This window comes from Erpetoichthys calabaricus, chromosome 7, assembly GCF_900747795.2.
Source record: "Erpetoichthys calabaricus chromosome 7, fErpCal1.3, whole genome shotgun sequence".
Classification (NCBI taxonomy): domain Eukaryota; kingdom Metazoa; phylum Chordata; class Cladistia; order Polypteriformes; family Polypteridae; genus Erpetoichthys; species Erpetoichthys calabaricus.
Genome location: NC_041400.2, coordinates 67,852,426 through 67,869,899, shown reverse-complemented (window position 1 = coordinate 67,869,899; position 17,474 = coordinate 67,852,426). Strand labels below are relative to the sequence as shown.

Genomic DNA, 17,474 nt, shown 5'->3' with positions numbered 1-17,474 from the left:
TGTGTGGTGCATGGAATTTCTTAAAATTCATGCTTTTTAGCACAATACACATCAGCTCATTGCACCTAAATTTGGTTATAGTTTCCACATTTAAAGCTTGGTTGAACAGTTATTTTCGATTCAAAGCTTGACTACTTTGTATTGACTAACAGCAAAACTTTACTTTGTTATGATGATGCATTGTTTGCTTGCAACAGTAATTACAAGGAAATTGCTCATTTACAAAATATACTTGATATCTAGTGTTTTAAATAAACAGGCAGTTGCTCTTAGTGACAGGTGCCACACTTTTATTGCCAGGCAACATGTGCATTAAAGGTTGATAGTCCATTCAAAACTTTGGTGCAAATGAAAACATTATTCCATATGTTCAGGATGCTGTCTTGTTTTCATTATAGCAACTATCACTTGTGTGACGTAACAGGACAAGGCAATTAAAAAATGAACTTTCTTAGTACATCATTAAAAACTGATTCAGAGAAAGTAAACTGAATGTTATCATTATTATTCAACTGTACAAGACTTGTGCAAAACAATTTGTTTATAAAACAAAAATCATAGAATAAACAGATGTAATCTTTTCAAGGAAAAAAGCTAAACAAACATGAAGACTGACGTAACAAGTTCTCAATTAAGTATACATTGTGTGAAAATGAAAGAGACAAATGTTATGACTGATACCATACACTTAGCACTCCAACACAACATCTAACCATTACTGAACTTGAAGGGTAAAAGGCTTGCACCATGTGACACTGAGTGAAAGGTAGGAACCAGCATTTGGAGTAGTGGGCCAGTCATCTGCATTGAACACACTCACACGTATACTATGTCACCCATGTTTACCAGAGGATTGCCATCTGGGGACACCTAAGCTATGTGGGTACCACCCCAAGATGAGAGGGGGCACTGTCACTTATAGTCTTGTCTCCGTTTTCTCACAAAATATCGAGAAGCCACTAATTGAGGGCAACATAGCCAGAGGAACCCTGTCCGTTCTGGACCTCCTGGTATAAAAGGGAGACATTTCTGGAAGGTAGCATGTCCATTTGGACTTGAGAGTTTGACTAGCAAGGGACAAACTCAGATAAACAGTCTATAAGAACACTACCAGAGAAACTTAGAAGGCAAAAAGTCAACAATTTACTGTTGTTTTAATTAAATGGGTTTGCCCAGTTAGCATCCCAAAAATTTTCGGACTCACCCTGCTACAACTGGAACAATTAAGAGTAGGCAATCAACTTAATCTGCAAGCAATAGGGATATGGAGGGAAACTGTAAGACAGAGGTGAAAAAATCCATGCGGACAGAGGGATAACTCAAACAGAAAGCTGGGTTTCCCAGAAGAGGGAGTCAGCTGTGGCATACTATATGACATAATGTTATCATCCAACACAACAACAAAATTCAGTTTTACACAAAATACTACTTTAATTAACTTAGTTTCCAAGAACTATGACCTCAACACGATATTACAGCTTATTTCTGCCTTTTCAGCACTGAAGAGGTTAAATGACATATGTTACCTTACACATTTCAATACGATTTGCTAAAGTAAAGTTGAAGATAGCAACAATCCTTTTGAGTCCACCCTTAATACACACTGCCTTATACTTTTAAATCTGACAGACAAATGTACAGTGCCCTGGACACAGTGAGATGTTACTGTCACTGTTACCTCTAGGTATCCCACTAGCATCTTCGTCCTTGGGGCACTACAAATGCCCTTTTCACTTCACACCTGGTTTTCACAGAGTTTTAGAAGATGTGAAGGATGTCACTTCCCACTTTAAAGGAACACAGTCTCCTAAGGAAAAAGAGCCTGTTCTGTCCTTTCTTATATAGTTCCAAGACCCGTCCAACCTATCATTAATGTAGACTCTCAAGCACTTGTAGGAGTGGACCACCTCTACATCCACTCCTTGAATAGTGATGGGACACAAAGGCCCTTTGATGCGGCAAAAGTCAATAACCAGTTCATTAGTTTTGCTGTTTTTAAGATGCAGACAATTGTTTCTGCACTAAGAAAGAACCTATACTCTGCCTCATCTCCTTTATCAATACACCCCATAGGTAGAGAGTCATCGGAGAATTACAAACAAATAAGTCAAACTTAAACTAAATTCAACTCAATCTCCACCGATGAGAAAGACAGGAAGGCCAACAGACCGAGTAAAACTTTAAGAGTAGAAAAGAGGGAAGAAAATCATTTTTCCCCAACATAAAAGCTGATTCTAAAATGTTATTGATTAGATCCCGCAAGGTTATGAAATTTTTGAACAGATCCTCTAAGCAAGAATTTGATTTCTTTCCAATTTCAAATAGTACATAACAGTTACCCACTGAGTTAAAAGAAGCTGGCTAGGTTTCTTCCAGTTGAGCAAGATAAGTCTATGTGCTACTAATAAAGGAAAGGCAATTGCAGTTTGCTTGTCCCTCTCCACTTTAAGTCCATCTGGAAGTACACCAAACACAGCTGTTAATGGATTAGGAGGAATTGTGACACCAAGGCTGTTTGAAAGGCATTTAAAGATTTTGGTCCAGAATGATGTTAATTTGGTGCACACCCAAAACATATGGCCCAATGAGGCTGGAGCTCGATGACAAGGTTGGATCTTGCCCTGGAAACATTTGACAATTTTAAACTAGATAAATGTGCTCGATAAAAGATTTTAAGTTGAACAATTGCATGCTTTATGCATATGGAGCTAGAGTGTATTCTACGCATGGCTTCCTTCCACTCCATTTCTGAAATGTTGAGTAAGAGATCCTTTTCCCATTGTACTCTGGGATCTTTGAAAGGAAGCGACTTTAAGATGTTTTTATATATTATAAAAATGCTGTCTGAGTCCTCAAGACTGATCGATATTTCTTCTGGAATAAAACTAGGTGGGAGGTGAGGAAAATCGGGCAGATTTTGTTTAGCAAAGTTTGTAATTTGGAAATAGTGGAAAAACTGTGTTGATGGATTTATGTACAAATCTCTAATTGATTTAATCCCGTACATTTTACAACATTAAAAACTGTAAGTTTGAGAGGGTGGAAAAGATGGTTATTGTATAGAGGTGCCACAGATAAAAGCTTCTCTGTCTTTAAGTATTTCCTACATTGGTTCCATATTCTGAGTGAATGAAGGACAATTGGGTTGTTAGTATATTGACAATAACTTGTATTTACTAGGGCACAACGCAAAGAATATACTCAAGGAAGTACTCCCCTGTATCAATACACCACATAAAATTTCTGTAAGTGACATGACCTGGTGTTATAATTATTGCCAGAGGTGTACAAAGTGATGAGAAAAGGAGACAGGACTGTTCCTTGTGGTGCTCCAGTGTTGCTCACATTTTTATCAGAAACATAAGCCCTGAAACTCAGAAACTACAGTCTGCCTGACAGTCCCTTATCTAGGACACCATAGGCTCATCCACCTGCACATCTCTGCAATCTCTGAGTTTAACCCATAACAGGAATGGCTGTATGGTATAGAAGAAGCTGGAGAAATCAAAAAAACAATCCTCACACAGTGCTGACAGCTTTCTCCAGGTGAGAATAAGCCTTGTGGAGCAGATAGATAATTACATAACATGTTGATGCATGTTTAATAATATAATATTATATATATATATATATATATATATATATATATATATATATATATATATATATATAGTGATGCATACATGTCTGGTGCCACCTTCCGGGACGATAGGGGGTGCTGACAATGATATAGTCTTTTCCTTCTTCCTCCACAGCCAAGAAAAAATGCCCAAAAAATACAACTGTCCCCGCCTCACCACCAAGAGGAAATTCTGCTCCTTCGAAGTTCAGCCCTATACGAGTAAATCTGGCCCATTCCTGGAAGCTGGTGTCAGATACTAAATTAACTCTTGCAGAGGAAAGAGATTCCGCAAGTCTATTTGAGGGGTAAAAGCCATAATTTCTTACATTTTGCCGGAGCCGTTATCAGCTGTCTTTTTTATTGTCATTAAAAGGCTTTACCAGAGTAGTACCCAAATATTTCTTTGACTCCTCGTCTTTTCTGGTTGCCCAGCTACCCTTGCAATATTTGTCTACGGCATTAGTGTGCCAGTAAAAAAGAGAAAATATCAGATTTGTACAGATGCTATCACTAATCCCAACCCCATGCATACTCTACTTTTCAGCATTTATGTTTTCAGGTCAAGTAGTCTACACAATTTTCTCCTGAAATTCATGATGTCCTGTTATATGTTGACTATTCACTTTTGCTACAGTAAATTCAGGTTATAAGACTCAGCTAGGTTTTTCATGCCTTTACTTGTGTATTGCTGCAGACAATATGTTGCTGTTCCATATGCCAGAGGGGGAGGGAAAAAAAGATAGAAAGAAAAAAAAAATTGCTCTAGGCAATTTGGACTAGACTGATTACTATTCCACTAATGAATATCAACATATGTACTGGAAATGCCAGACAAAACAGAAGTGCGTGAATCAGATGTTCACTTCTAAGCCAATACACAAGATACTTTGTGCAACATCTGGCACAACTATTTCTACACTTCAACAAAGATGCATTAGGCCTTCAAACTACAGACATCACCTACCACGTAATTCCCAGGAGACGCAGAAGAGTATGGTATCTAGAAGAATAAAAAAAAAGAATGGAAGTTAGCTGCTATGTAATAACAAAGATGATTATATACACACACACACACACACACATGCACATATACTTCAGTCAATCAGAGAAGCAAGAATAGGGCATTTCCTGCTAAATAATGTAAAACCACTTCAGGAGGTATACTTCAGTGACTATTATCAAAAAGTATAAATGTGATTGATAACATGAACTATGGTAAATTACTTCATTCAAGCTGTCTTCTGGTTTACAGTGCCATTTCTAGTAAGGGCCATTGTAAAGTGGCTTACAAAGAATTTAATAACATGGTGATTCAAATGAAATAAAACTATAGATTGACAATGCATGCATCATAATAAAGGTAACCTAAGTAGCGGAGCAAGGTCTAGAAAGTTTGTAAATTAGACCTTCCAAAGATCGCCTGAATTTGCATTGTCAGTCACAGTTTTGCTGGGACATAATGCTTAAACTGGAAACATCAAGCACAAGGCACATGGAAGCAAAGTCATCTACACACTCAAACTCATTAAAAGGCCAATTTAGAGTCATCCTTGAATCTTTGAGGGGCATGGGATAACAGCAAAGAACCCAGAGCTACAGACTATATATGGATTGTGACCAAGTTACAAACTGAACTTGGGTGTCTCCAGATTTGAAGCAGCAGTGCTAATCACCCCATAGTTTAAAACAAGGTCATTAAAATCTGAAAATGCCACAAATATTATTTGAACACCATTAAACATATTTAAATATGCACTAAATTGCTTACTACAAGAATGAAATATATAATGGACTAAATAATCAATGCAATGATACAGTTCTAGTAAAATAACTAACTTATCAAATTATATTAATTTCTCATTACTTACACATAGGAAACAAGAGTTTTGAGGCAGAGGCAGCATTAATGAGTGAGGGCAGTGATTTACATAAATGTGCATCATTGGAAACAATTTATTAAATCTTAATGCTATATACAAACATATATATATACAAACATATATATACACACACACACACTATATATATATATATATATATATATATATATATATATATATACACACTATATACACATATAGTAACACATGTGCATCAGATGACCTCCTCACAGACTTAGTCAAGGTATGTAATATATAATAATGTAAGGTCTGATCATGCAAGAGAAAAAAATGTCCAGTTTTGCTATGTTGTGAGTTGAAGGACAAAGATGCTAAAAAAGATAAAGAAAGCAACAATGATACAGAAGATGGTATGTGAGTTTTTTTAAGTGAAAAAATACATGTGATAAATACATGAAGAAAAGCACATTTGTACTTTAGCATTAAAGTTTGATGATTTGCTTCTCTGTATCAAACCATTCATCAAACATCGAATCACGCACATTGATCCTGTTGGAGTTGCGATGGGGCTTGCTATCACATGTTGATAATGATGCTGACGTCATGTACTAAAACTTGAACACACATGCCACCCATACTTTTCCTGGTAATGCAACTTGTTCATGCGTCGTGGTAATTTCTGACAACGTGTTCAGAGGACATGTGAAAACAATGCTGGGAATGTGAGGCAGCCATGCAGGTAAGCGTTCTAAGCGTTAAGTGTAAACTGGCCCTTGGACCCTATTTGGTGGTGAGGACAGAGCTGTCAATGTTTATGATACAGGTCTTTTTCACTAATATTAAATAAAGCTATTAGAACAGTCATGTAATTACACTTTTTTAAATTTACAATATGGAAAATTAACTCTCCAAAATTAAAAATGTAAAAAAAAACAAAACAAAACACAACACAACACAACACAACACAACACAACACAACACAACACAACACTGGGATCTTTATCATTTATCCTAAGCTTCAGATCAGTCACACAAATCTTTGTGTTGTTATTATCTTCAATTCATTTCAAGTTGTTGTTGAATTTGCTGATAAAGTACATGTGTACTGAAGTACTTTAGCTGCAGGTGGAAGCTCCTGTTGTTACAGTTCTGCCTTTGTCCAGAAACAGTTTCATAAGCTTATGCTAACTTAGTCTCAGAAAGTCTTTCTCAAGTGGGACGACTGGGATCTTTTCTTGAATAAGGAGTAGCATTACACATGTACTTTACCAGGAAAATAGTACTTATTTATAGTTGCATAGAGTGTGACAGGAGCTTCCACCTGCAGCAAAAGTCACTTCAGTACACATGTATTTTGTGAGCATGCCCGTGTAGATCAAACATAGGAAGCTCTGCAGTCTACTTGTGACTTTACGCTGTAGGAAGATAAGTAAATATAAATGTTTTTTATGTAAAGACCATCACAAAACATAATCACAAACAGGACTTTGCATAATATGTTAGCAAGCACTGTAAGCTCTACTTTTTTTTCTTTGAAGGACAGGTGTGGGGCAGACTGACTGGCAGGATGACGCCTGACCTGTTGCTGCATCCAAACGGTGCCGTCACTCACCTTTACACCTGTGTTGTTCTTATTTGTGAGTCGACGTTTCTTGCGGGGAAGTCTTCTGTTAACCTTCTCCAATGTAGAACCCTCATCTGAGTTCATCCCTGTTATCGCATGTCTTTATTTGAAAATGAGTGTGAATGTGACTGAGAGAATAAAACTGAATTTAAAAAAAAAATCACTACGGCTGTTACAGACTCAAAGCAAATGTATGTTTTTATTCTATAATAGTAAGAATAAGAGCAGCTCACTACTCAAAACGGAGGCGTCTAGGATTGAACCGCAACGTCTTGATTGTAAGTCATCAGTTCTTACAGCTGTACCACCAAAGCAGTCGTATTAGGGGTGTGTCAATGTCGCACCCTGATGCAAGTTCTTTTTCTGCAGTTATATTCTTGAACAAAAGTGCACTTGTTTTGTTACACATGTGCCTTTTGTGAAAGTGTATATTTGATATTTGGACTTCAGGCTTCACACATTATACATTTCATGTCTACATTTTGTCAATTATTACTCAAACATGAAAAATGTTTCTGTTTTAACGATGTGTTTACATAGATTGTTGTAGACATGGAACACACATGTATTCCAAATGACGATATATTATGGTGTATATATATATATATATATATATATATATATATATATATATATATATATATATATATATATATATATATATATGGACAATATATTATTTACCCTCTATAACTCCAGCACTTCACTCCAAGATAAACACTGAGAACCTTCTTTGCGAATTAAACTACAGCAGTGGCCGGGGGGATGGGATAGCAGGCTGCTCATAGCTTGTGTTGATCGACACATTTACAACACAAAAGACGCTGATGGAGAGGTGCGAAGGGATTTAAGGTGGGTCGGGAGTACGAGTTTTTTCGTAGGCTTTGGTAATTCTAGTGTTAATGATAGGTCTACAAAAGGTGATATATTTTTCTTGTTTCACAACTATGGATTGGTTGTTAGTCATGCACACAAACTGTGCAATTTTAGGCCTTCTCCCCGCTTAATGGCTGACCTTAATATTCATAAAAATGCAGACATGAGCAGTTTTCTGAATTATTAATAGTTTTACACAAGTTTACAATCACATGAGAGATCTAATTATTACTACTTATGATACCATTCAAAATATTTGTTGTTCTTGTTGATGAATTCATGTCAGTTCATTAATTAAGCATTTTCTTCTTGCTACTGCTCTTGTCGATGAGTGATTAGACTACAAATTATGAATTACGACACTATTAGGACCAGTTTTTACAGTTAGAAATTTTTTTTGTGAAACATGAATTCACGTTTTGCCATTTCACTTATTTTAACAGTTTTAATAACATCTTTATGTCATCATTTATTGTCTCTATTGTTGTACGGGCATCAATATTTTTTGTGGCTCTTTCCATGGCCACTACCATTTTCTATCACTCCCTACTGTAATTCTTTAAGATCGTTAGGCATGTCATTCGCATTCCGTGCAACCTGTGATATTAAGCTTGCCAAGAAATAAAAGATGGTTGTCCACAATATCATATGTCCCGACTTAAAATAAAAAGGGAAGATTTGTAAGAAAACAACTATTTGTTTAGAAGAGTATTTTAGGGATGTTGAACTTTGCAAACTTTGTGCTTTGCCTTCTGGTATTTGTTTTAGTTTTAGCATTTTGTATTTATGTTTTTGTTGTGTACCAATCTTGGCAACAGCTGACAATTGTTCAGTAAAAGTTCTTTAGTTAGTTAACATCCTTTCTATTTGAAAGTAAATCATAATAACACGAGGCACTCTAATGCAAGCAGAACTTCAAATTTATTTGATATTTTGAGAAGTTCAAACCTAAGACTACTACAGATCTTCTAACAAATAACTATAATGCACAGGTGCAAAACAGGCTTTACATATAGTTGCTTCTCTCATTTAAATTAGAATCTAAAAAAAAATATAATTTAAATTAAGAAAGATTAAGCTGTAACCTGTACACGTACCAGTCTCCAAGAACTGAAAGAATGAATATAAAATTGTACAAAAAAGCCCTCCATAAAGCTTGCTCTAAATTATGCCAATATTAGAAACCCTCAAGATTTATTTAGAACATTACTGAATTTGATAAATAAGAAATGATAACTGTGGCACAAAATTTCACTTGATATAGATGTCTTTGTGCATTTTTTTACTATTAAACTAAACTACCTCACAAGTAACCTGAGTTAGTCAGATTTAGTGTTGCATATTACACCTTCTATAAATTTAGCAAATGTATTTTAATGACAACACAGGCCTATCAGCAATTGACTACAAAAACAAAACCTGCCACAGCACCTCCGTTCCAATTATTTTGCTAAATAAATTTAGTTGAAGTCAAAATGTACTCATAGTCATTGGACAGTCCCTACTGAAAATCATCCATCCATCCATCCATTTTCCAACCCGCTGAATCCGAACACAGGGTCACGGGGGTCTGCTGGAGCCAATCCCAGCCAACACAGGGCACAAGGCAGGAAACAATCCTGGGCAGGGTGCCAACCCACCGCAGACTGAAAATCATAAATACTGTAATAGATGGCCAGGAACACTGTCCCACTGGGATGCCTGGAGGAAGGACGGACCGGGAGAGCGGCACTATTCTTTCCTGGGCGGCTGCACAGTCCTTGAACCCTGGAGGACAGCGCTTCCGGTACACCAGGAAGTGCTGACGGACCACGGATGGTGTAGCATAGACATAGAATTACTAGACGCCTCATGACCAGCAGCATCGTACGTCAACGTCACCGCCATATCGCGAGTGGCACTGCTGTGGAGTGAAGTAATGGATAAAGATGCCTCACGCATGTGCTACTTGGGATTGTACAAACCGCTGTATGCTCCAAACCAGATCACAGGGATTACATTTCATAGGTAAAGATGAACAATTGTTTTGGTTATATTTGGCCATTAGAAAATCCCGTTTTATAATCTTAACTTTAACTACGCCAGGCTAAGCTAGCAAAGCTATGTATTTATGTGCTCAAGTGAGCCTCCAAACAACGTTTTGGCTAAACGTATTTAGTCACTAACTATGTAGATTGTTGTTAGCTGTTGTTTCCCAAGGAATTCCACCTCAGGAAGCAGTGGGAGGTAGCCTTTAGATGGGATTTTGAGAAAGCTGTCCTGTGATGTGTGCTGTCCTAGTTTGGTAACAGATTCTGTACCGGCATCATATGATCAAAGCTACCACTTGCTTACATTAAAAAAAAGGAGGTTTGATGATTCCTTCTGAGGGTACCATCAAGGTGGTCAAAGTAGCTGAGCGTGTTATCCAACAGTCGACATTAGGGCAAGCTGTCACTGTATCTTTGATCAATCAGTTTGTTCGGGCTGAGATTGGTTCAGATGATGTGTTTTTTCTCAAGGAGCACATTGAGGAAACACAGTTTGAAATTGACAACCATCATTTTATGCTCATGTCTTTAGTTGTGTCTGTCTTCCACAAACTAAGGCTGCACCATATTGCCAGACTGAATACTCTCAAATTACAGAGTGGCAACACACAGAAAAAGCTATGCAAGACAGTTCTGTTTCATGGATTTTAGATCCTATCCTGTATATATTTATGTAACCACATTGTGTGTGTGTGTGCGTGTGTGTGTGTGTGAGAGAGAGATTAAGAGAGGAATGAGTGAAATGTTTTCAGAAATTATTAAGCCAATTTGTATACAATAAAATTGTTCATTTTTGTCATTGAGTGTATCATTTCACTGTTAAAAGAAAGACAAACAAAGATAACTGGCTGTAACAGTGCAAAATTCACAATTGGTATGCCAGTTTGAAAAGATAAGTTTTGAGGGTAGTTTTAAAATGTGTTATTGAATCGATCTGACGTATATGAGAGGGAAGAGATTTCCAAAGTTGAGGAGCACTATGAGAGACGCTCGAGCTCCCATAGAACAGAGTTTGATGTGCGGTACAGAAAGTAGAGCTGCAGATGAGGATCTGAGTGAGCGAGAGGAGCGTAAGTCTGTTGGAGATCAATGAGGTTGTGGAGAGCTTCAAATGTTAAGAGCAGTATTTTGTATTGTATTCTGTAGTTGACTAGGGCATTAACCAATACTTCAGTACTGTGTTGCATAAGAACAGGACAAAGTCTACAAATGTTTTGGTGATGGAAGAAGGCAGTCCAAGAAATGTTACTTATATGGGAGAAATTATTTAATAATAATAATTATTATTATTTAATAATTGTCATTATTAGTGTATAAATGGATATAAATAATTGCATTTAAACGATTAGCCAAAGTCTGTTGTATGTAAACGATACTGTTTTAAACGTTATTGTTTTTTCATCAGAAAACCCGGTTTCCACATTTACCTGTATTAGTTTAAATGGCACTTTTGCCACTCGCAATATGGCATATGTGCTGACGTATCGTGTCGACTGGGCAACACAGTGAATGTGGCGTCTATCTATATATGTCTATGTGGTGTACGCCCAGAGTGCTTCCAGGTGCAAGGGAAGCACTTCCACCACCCTGGGGAGTACTGCCGGAAGGTTGGCATCGTGCACCTGGAGCAAGATGAAAGGGGTAGCCGGTGTCGGGTAGAAGAGGACGGAGCTTGTGAGAGAGGAGTGGAAGCAGCCGAAAGGAACAAGGACTGAGCTAATTATTGTAAATAGTGTGAATGAAACGTGCGTGTCTGTGTGTGTGTTTTGAACATCTGGAGTTGTGTCTGTCTATGGCCGGGCTATCTTTTACAATACAGATTTATTGGTTAAAGAAGCCTGAGAAAACTTCAATGCAGCCATTATTAGACCTTTTTAAAGGAGTGAGGCATAAGTAAATATTTGACTTTCTTTTTTGTTTATGAGCACAGTAAAATAAATTTACATAGATTAGATGTCCTCTGGTACCACTAACTACATGGATGACATACTGTACTTAACTGTGCTAAATGTTAAGGTAAAGAAAAATTTGAAAAGTATATTCATCATACAGTAACTATCAGTTTGTCTTTCAATAATATCTCTGCAATGCAATGTGTACAGTGAGTGCAATTTCCAGAGGATCCAATGCAGACCACTGGTGTGAGTAATTTGACATGCAATTTGGTGACCAATTGCTGCTTTATGGATATTTCAGTTATTCTGTTTTTTATTGTATTGTTTTTACTGTAGAATGCCCAAGGCGGTCTGGACAGTGGAAAACCACAGGTTTTTTTTCTCCAACATCCTGGCAAATGTAGTTTTTTATTTTTCTGTCCTTCCGGGCCATAGTTTGTGATTACGCACGATATTAAGATATTTTATTGTTATAAATAACTGTTCTTTATTTTTTAATTTCTTTTTGAAACTATGTTTAGTTGTTAATATTGTAAAGCACACTGAGCTACTTTCATGTGCTATATGAATAAATCAATGTTGTTGTTATTAAGTTGGCCCAGTGTATTGTGCATGCCCTCTTACTATCCACTTGAATAAATCGGTGACCTGGGCTTGGCAAGTAATCTATTAGAGCATTTATGCTAAGGGCTAAGGACACTTGGAGCTGCTAAGGGGAGCTCTAAAAGGATAGTAGAGGTGTTGCAGAGGGAGCTAAAACCAAAAAAAAATCTTAGTTCATTAAGTATGAATGAATAACTTAATCATATAAGATGTCAAGATTCGTGCCAGGCAAGGTAAGCAGTACCACCCTGTGATGAGAGGGGGCAATGTCACTAACAGCGTGTTCTTTTTTAGCAGCAGTTCTGACAGATGGCCCCAGAAAAATGCCTAGCATCCGTGTTAAGTCCCACCTCTTCAGGTCGAAATGAAATAAAAACAGGCAAACCCTAAGACATGGATGTTCATTTTTGGAATCCAGTCAATGGAGACGGAGCTCACTTGATGAAACATCTTCTGATTGTTGAATGGCTCTGCTTTTATTAAAGCCTACTTACACAAATAGCAACTTTCTTTGGTGCTTTTCTTTTGGTGATGGCATCCCAACTATCCCTCCTGATTCCTGCCCAATCTGTCAACCGGTTAAAGGTTTGAGTAAGAAGCTCCAAAGAAAACAAAATAAAAAAAGAAAATGTTGTAGATTTACCTCCAGATGCACCAACTGTAGGGATGCAAAAAATCTGAGCCTTTCCTAACTATTCAAGATGGAGCCATAATATGGTACAACACACTCATGCTCAAATTTAAGCTCACTAGTGTATGCTAAATCTGTCTTTACATGCCATCTAAATGTGGTTTAATTAAAAAGAAGCAAAAAAGGGAATACAGTATGCAGAATGATTTAATGTTCAATAACAGAAAAAAAATAATAAAGTGTATAAATATTACAATTTTTAAAGATGTTTAAGCAAATTTTATTTCAGTATTTACTGGAGGTCACAAACTATATTTGTGGGTTGCTTTCTAAGTAATATGTTATATATAATTTTTCACTTTCACTGCCACTAAGTAGACAGCATAATAGCCACAGGAATGAAGTGAATACGCATCATCATTTCAGGGGCTGAGAAGATGTTCTTAGATGTGCTCATTCAGGCCACGTCTGCAGGGAGTTTTCTTTTCTTGGCAAATGAACTCTGCCTGCCACTCAGCTTTAAGCCCCAGGTTAAAAGCGATGTTGCAAGACTGGCAGAGGTTGTTGTTGGTGGGGAAGGGGTATTTGTTTTAAACTAACAACAGTGTCATTAAGGGACAAGCTTTTATGCAATATTTACAGCTGTCAGCACAGCAAGGTCAAGTCCAAACAAGAGAAGAAAGTAAATCAAAAACAAAACTGAGTGATGCTGTGCTGTGATAAAGGTAGCATTCAGGCAAAAAGAAGAACAAATAAGCTGTCCTTCATATCAAGCTAAACATGGCAAAATCTGCATTCAGAAGACAGGAAGAATGAATTCTCCAACAGGATACTGAATACTAGTTGGATTGGTAACACTTCAAGGGATCAAGCTTAATCTTTACTTCTTTAAGAAATAGCCAGCTCTTACCATGAATACTATTCCAAATATACTACTCCTACTCTATTGTCACCACCTTGTAAACTCCATGCCACAGTCCCAACTTGGTCCTCAGGTAATGACCTGTATCCAATACTTGTTAATTATAGTGATTTGAGATTCTAAATGTGACATCTAGTCCATGAAACAAGTACTTTTTCCCACTTAAAGTTAACGATAAAAATAATGTGTGCATTTTGCATGTCTGAAACTGCTACTGTTTTCCCGGTCTCTAGCTTTGAAAACATATTTTGATTCAGCGGTTTCTCTCCCAAGTCTAAAGCTAAAAAACCCAACTTGAATCAGTGAAAGAGCTTTATCATTCAACAGTGACTACTGCAACCAAAATGGCACTTTATATGGACAGGTAATATTTTAAAATTCAAGGGGCACAAATATAGCCAGTATAACGAGTGGATATATGTATCTGTTCATCTATTATTGCTATGGGTCAATTGGGTCAATAAGTTAACGGTACTTATCTGGTATCTATTATCACCCAAAAAACATTGTGTCTTTGCGGACGCTCTTTTTACATTTCCAGAAGAACCAAATTTCATAACGGATTTGAAGTATTGAACACCTATGCAAGAAATCGTTCTTGTTCATGTTAAAAATAAAGAATGCAGACTCTTCTCCTCCTGCTACTTTAAAAATGCAAATGCAAAAATATACATGTGGCTTTAGCTATATAAATTGACTTTCTCTCTCTTTATTTATTGAGCATTCAGCTTACAGAGAACCACTATTCATTTCAAGTAACAGTAGATATGAAAAACACCTTGTGGTGTAAACCTAACAAAACCTAGCACTAACCCTAACATGAAGGAAGCTAACGAATCCCGCATGTATTGTAGTAGCCCGCAAGGTATTTCTTCACTTTTCAGGTCCTAGTACTAACCTGCTGTGAGCAGCTGTCAAAACACCCTGTTACAAAAGAACCCACAAACAAACAGCAAAATAAGGGCAGAGCTACGTATAGGTAATGAAACAAGTCAAGCACAAAAACAAACAAGAATGAGTCTCTAACTGTCATGCCCTTCAAGATTTTTTTCATACAAGTCTTGAGTGACACTTTACTCAGCATGAGAAATTTTAGAATCGGTAACAAAAGGGCAGTCAAATGTAGCCCAAGGACAAAAAACATGATAATATAAGAGACTGATTATTATGTTTCAGGGATAGCAATAAATTAAAAGTCACAAACAAAACTAGGGTCAAAGATAAAATTTTCCTCTCAAGAAGTGTGCTCAGAAACATTTTTTTGTACAAGTTAATTCTTTTATATTGCTACATAATTTGTATGGTGTTAAATATGTATAACCATTTTTAAAAACATGGCTATGGCACATGTACCATGCACCTAAACAACATTTAGCATCTTAGGAACAAAAAACTGTAAAATGGTAGCATCAGTGAATCCAAACAACATCACCCATGAAAAACAAATCCACAAAATGACAACCATAAAGGAATACATGCACAAAATGATAACAATACGAGGTCACCAATAATTGGAAAAATAAAAAAGTTACCATATATACTTGTGGATAAGTTCTCCCGCAGTTAAGTCGGGTCTTGATTTTACAGTATAATTTCTGGTATTTTTTATTTCTGGTCGGTCGTATAAGTTAAATGTGGAAAACTCACACTATTGGTACAAGGGATTATGATATGCTAACGCCCACCTGAGAGAGTAACCACAAAGCACACTGCTTTTTTTTCCTTATGTGGATGCGGCAATTCGCTGTGTCAGCGCTTGATCCTAAACTCTCTCTCTCTCTCTTTATTGTGCCTACATGACCACACGGTAATACCCAGACTATTCCGAAGTAACGTTTGCACTGATTTATGTTTTTTTGTATCTCACACCCTCATACACCTTTATCGTAAGAGAATCCCTTATCTACGATGGAGCGTTCGATCAAAAGAAAACATGAAGCTGGTTTTAAATTAAAAGTGCGAAAGAAATTAGTAACTGCGCTGCTGCAACAAAATTCAATGGGTCTAAGAAACTGATGCAAGATAGGAGGAGGCAAGAAGATGTAAAAAAATAAAATAAAAATAAAAAATAATAAAAAAAATAAGTGTCGCATTTTTGAACAGGCATATAAGTCAGAGTCTGATTTTATGATCAATTTTTCAGGGTTCAAGACCCGACTTATACGTGAGTATATATGGTAAACAAAAATATAGTATGATTTGTGAACCTAACATCTTATATGCCAACCACTACATTAGCAGAGAGAGAAGAATGTCTAATAAATTGAGAAAATATCTGAAGAGCTGCCAGGTTAACTAACATACTTTAGACCAATTCCTGTTAAAAAACAACCCCAGTAACATCAAACTAGTGCATGTTTGTATTGAGCACTACAGAGGAATCAGTATAATAAAACAATCCAAGATAAACAAAAGCAACAACAAAAGGTACACAAAGGAAAAAGAAAAAGAAAGAAATACAAGTAGCTCACAGCTGGTTATTGTGCTTCACATTTATAATCAGTAACATCTTCTCATTCATTACTTTTATAATAGCTGTGTTTGTAAGAAAAAAGGGCAGACAGTAACCATGAAGCTCTGCTATAGGCTAATAACTACAGCAACCCAGTTTTAGGTTTTCACATTATTAAACTGGCATTAGGAAGCTAACTAAAAGCAATGAGAAGAATTATTGTACTGCATTTGGGCGAGTAGCATTAACTGACTTAATAAATTTCACTTGACATTTATTACAGGACTATAAACATGCATTATGTGTGAAACTCCACAGAATGCTATAGCATAAAGCTGTTAAGTATTATTTTTTTACTACAAATGGGCATTGCCGCTTACATTAGTGAATAAGGTTTGGATAACCATTATGACATGTGGAAAACATGAAAGTATTATGGTTGAGACAATGCCTTCACAGTCTTAGGAACATGGGATAAATTCCTTGAAACAAGAGACTAAATTTATCGAATAGGTATACTATGTGTTAAAAGAGACATGTAGCCTTCAATATAATACAATCTATTTTTATATAGCAATCTTCTGACGAGTTAATAAATCCATATTAAGCCTGACTCTTTTGTTAAAATGTTTTTCATGATGTGTTCAAAACATTTCATTGGAATGGATGTGAGTGATACTAGACTATAGACATTCAACCTGCTTGGCATGGAAACCTTAGGAACTGGGGGGTATGACTGTTTCCACAGTTCAGGGACAAGTGGAAATGCAAATTAAAAACTTGGGAGAGCAGCTTACAGCTGGATCTCTGGAGGCAGACCGATATGCCATCTGGCCCCACTGCCCTGTTTGTTTGTACTGCCCATAAAGATTTCTCCACTCCAGTTATACTGACAGCAGTATTTATGGTATTTTTACAAAGCATCTCCCTTATTTGTGCATTCTATATATTGAAATCATTGGTTTCAAATCCTGTAAG

General features: G+C 36.6%; 1 protein-coding gene across 6 annotated transcripts in view; it reads right to left on the bottom strand.

Moving 5' to 3' along the window:
- Nucleotides 1-17,474, bottom strand: part of ssbp2b (single stranded DNA binding protein 2b) — a 761,138-nt gene that overhangs the window by 85,152 nt on the left and 658,512 nt on the right. For all 6 annotated transcript variants that reach the window (XR_007935389.1, XM_051929625.1, XM_051929622.1 and 3 more), the window contains one exon: nt 4,587-4,622. Coding sequence is in view for 5 of the 6 variants with exons in the window: in XM_051929625.1 (XP_051785585.1) it covers nt 4,587-4,622 (36 nt within the window). In the remaining variant the exon portion in view is untranslated. The remainder of the gene's footprint in view (nt 1-4,586; nt 4,623-17,474) is intronic.